Here is a 2500-nt window from a genome sequence, read left to right as displayed (position 1 = left end):
GTCTATGGCATAGCACTTTCCGCCATATCTAACAGATCCAGCTACCCAATCACTGGTTATTTATGTGTTTAAGTGAAAAAATAGTTTTGTGTTGTTTGGGTCTAATGAAATTTTGAAGAAATTCCTGAAAAGTAACTGTTAGGAGAGAGATTACGGTATTATGTATATTATGTTGGGGTCAACATGTACTTATATGGAGGTCTGATAACAATTATGTCAGTCAGACTATAAACTTTTAAGGTTACACTTGGTTTTCTGTGTTGGTGCGTTATATACGGCTGACAGATGTTATATTTTAGCTAATCGCATAGCTTCAAATTTTGCACGTAGAATAAGGGCTGTTTCAATAAGGATTTTGTTTTCATCCACAGCCGATATCTTGTGTCCGGAGGGTTATGATTTGTATCTTGAAGGAAAAACATGTTTGAAGATGTTACCAACCGCAACGGATTGGGAGGGTGCGAGGCAACAATGCCGGATGAAAAGAGGTGATTTGGTCAAGATTAAGGACGATGCAATGAACAACTATATTCAAAGTAAGATGACTTGTGATTGATATTGTTTTGTCGGTACTTTTAATGTGTATGATAACGTGTCGGTTATGATGATGATGAGGAGGAGGAAGAGGAGGAGGAGGAGGAGGAGGAGGTGGTGGTGGTGGTAGTGGTGGTGGTGGTGGTGGTGGTGGTGGTGACAACGTTGAAAATTATTATAATTGCTGCCATTTTTCTCGATTTCCTCTTTTTAATTTCCTCCTCCCCCTATTCCTCCTCCTTCTCCTCATCTCCCTTCTTCTTCTTCTTCTTCTTCTTCTTCTTCTTCTTCTTCTTCTTCTTCTTCTTCTTCTTCTTCTTCTTCTTCTTCTTCTTCTTCTTCTTCTTCTTCTTCTTCTTCTTCTTCTTCTACTACTACTACTACTTCTACTATTACTACCTCGTACTACTACTACTACTACTACTACTACTACTACTACTACTACTACTACTACTACTACTACTACTGCTACTGCTACTGCTACTACTACTACTACTACTACTACTACTACTACTACTACTACTACTACTACTACTCTGCTACTGCTACTGCTACTACTACTACTACTACTACTACTACTACTACTACTACTGCTACTGCTACTGCTACTACTACTACTACTACTACTACTACTACTACTACTACTACTACTACTACTACTACTACTATACTGCTACTACTACTACTACTACTACTACTACTACTACTACTACTACTACTACTACCACTTTTCATAATGAATCAACAGGCATAGACTGATCCTTTCTTATCCCCTTGATATCAGGTCGACTCCATAGCCTACCCTACAAATATTGGATCGGTCTGCATAAAAAAATAAACTCTGAGAAGTCCGTATGGTTGGATGAAGTAACGAAAGTAAGTTGACATAAATAGGTAATAGATACCTAATAATCACATACATAAATAAAGGGGTTTTAAACTCTGAGTATGGTTGGATGAAGTAACGAAAGTAAGTTGACATAAATAGATAAGAGATACCTAATAGTCACATACATAAATAAAGGGGGTTTAAACTCTGAGAAGTCCGTATGGTTGGATGAAGTAACGAAAGTAAGTTGACATAAATAGATAAGAGATACCTAATAGTCACATACATAAATAAAGGGGTTTGTGTTTTTTTTTTGGCCAAGAAGTAAAAATTCAAGTGTTTTGATTGTCACTTGACTTGAGCTTTTATATAGCGCAATATCCACTAACGTATCACAAGGATTATTACCAATGGCCCCTAACCAATAGCAACACGTAACATATAGGACAAGATATGACGCCTGTTAGGCGATATTACAATTGTTCTCGGCAGAGACAACGCTATTAACGGCCAGGTATTCATATTACATCTGAATACGGTGAGAAAATGTGAGTTTAGAGTCGTTTCGCTTGGTATAATATAATATAATATAATATAATTACTTGGGAGATTAGCTCTCCCTGAATTCTCTTTATCATTCTATAAACATCCAAGAACATTTGTGACCCCTCGTCTCAAAACGATACTAAGTCGGGATGGACCAGATGCTAAAAAGTCAAAATTATAGTTAAACTGGTCTAAAATATGCAACGTTGGTATTTAGTACAGTAAAATATGACACTCCTCCTCAAGAAAGAAAATGAACTCAACTTAAGTCTGATATTTCGGGATACAAATTCCATTTTCAGCATCTTAATCATCCCGATTAAATACCGTTTTGAGACGAGGAGTAACATTTTTGAAAACTCTTTTATAATGCTGGATATCCCACTTTTACCCAGCCATAATATAAAAGTAGCCTGTACACATCTTGGTTGATGTACCTGAGCTATATAGATAGTTCGAAGATGACGTCACTCAGGTCTTTGTTATTATTTTTTGCCATCCGCGTTTATGAGTAATGCTCACTGAACTGCATTAACCCGACTATAAACGTTCATGGATACACACAGTTTTGTGTGTTGGTCAGTTATACTT

The 2500-nt window shown here is 36.7% G+C and overlaps 1 protein-coding gene across 3 annotated transcripts in view; it reads left to right on the top strand.

The window, feature by feature from the left end:
• LOC144958358 (macrophage mannose receptor 1-like) overlaps positions 1 to 2500 on the top strand; it is a 108932-nt gene that overhangs the window by 27150 nt on the left and 79282 nt on the right. For 2 of the 3 annotated variants that reach the window (XM_078890311.1, XM_078890310.1), the window contains exons 8-9: positions 372 to 536; positions 1319 to 1410. In XM_078890311.1, coding sequence (XP_078746437.1) covers positions 372 to 536; positions 1319 to 1410 — 257 coding nt within the window. Of the gene's footprint in view, positions 1 to 371; positions 537 to 1318; positions 1411 to 1570; positions 1606 to 2500 lie in introns of those variants that run through there. The other variant, XM_078890312.1, reaches the window with a different exon arrangement.

The sequence above is a fragment of the Berghia stephanieae genome, chromosome 12 (assembly GCF_034508935.2).
Source record: "Berghia stephanieae isolate SIO BIC M18660-M18661 chromosome 12, UCSD_Bste_1.3, whole genome shotgun sequence".
Classification (NCBI taxonomy): domain Eukaryota; kingdom Metazoa; phylum Mollusca; class Gastropoda; order Nudibranchia; family Aeolidiidae; genus Berghia; species Berghia stephanieae.
Note: the sequence above shows the minus strand (reverse complement) of the source record. Positions and strands in the feature narration are given on the sequence as shown.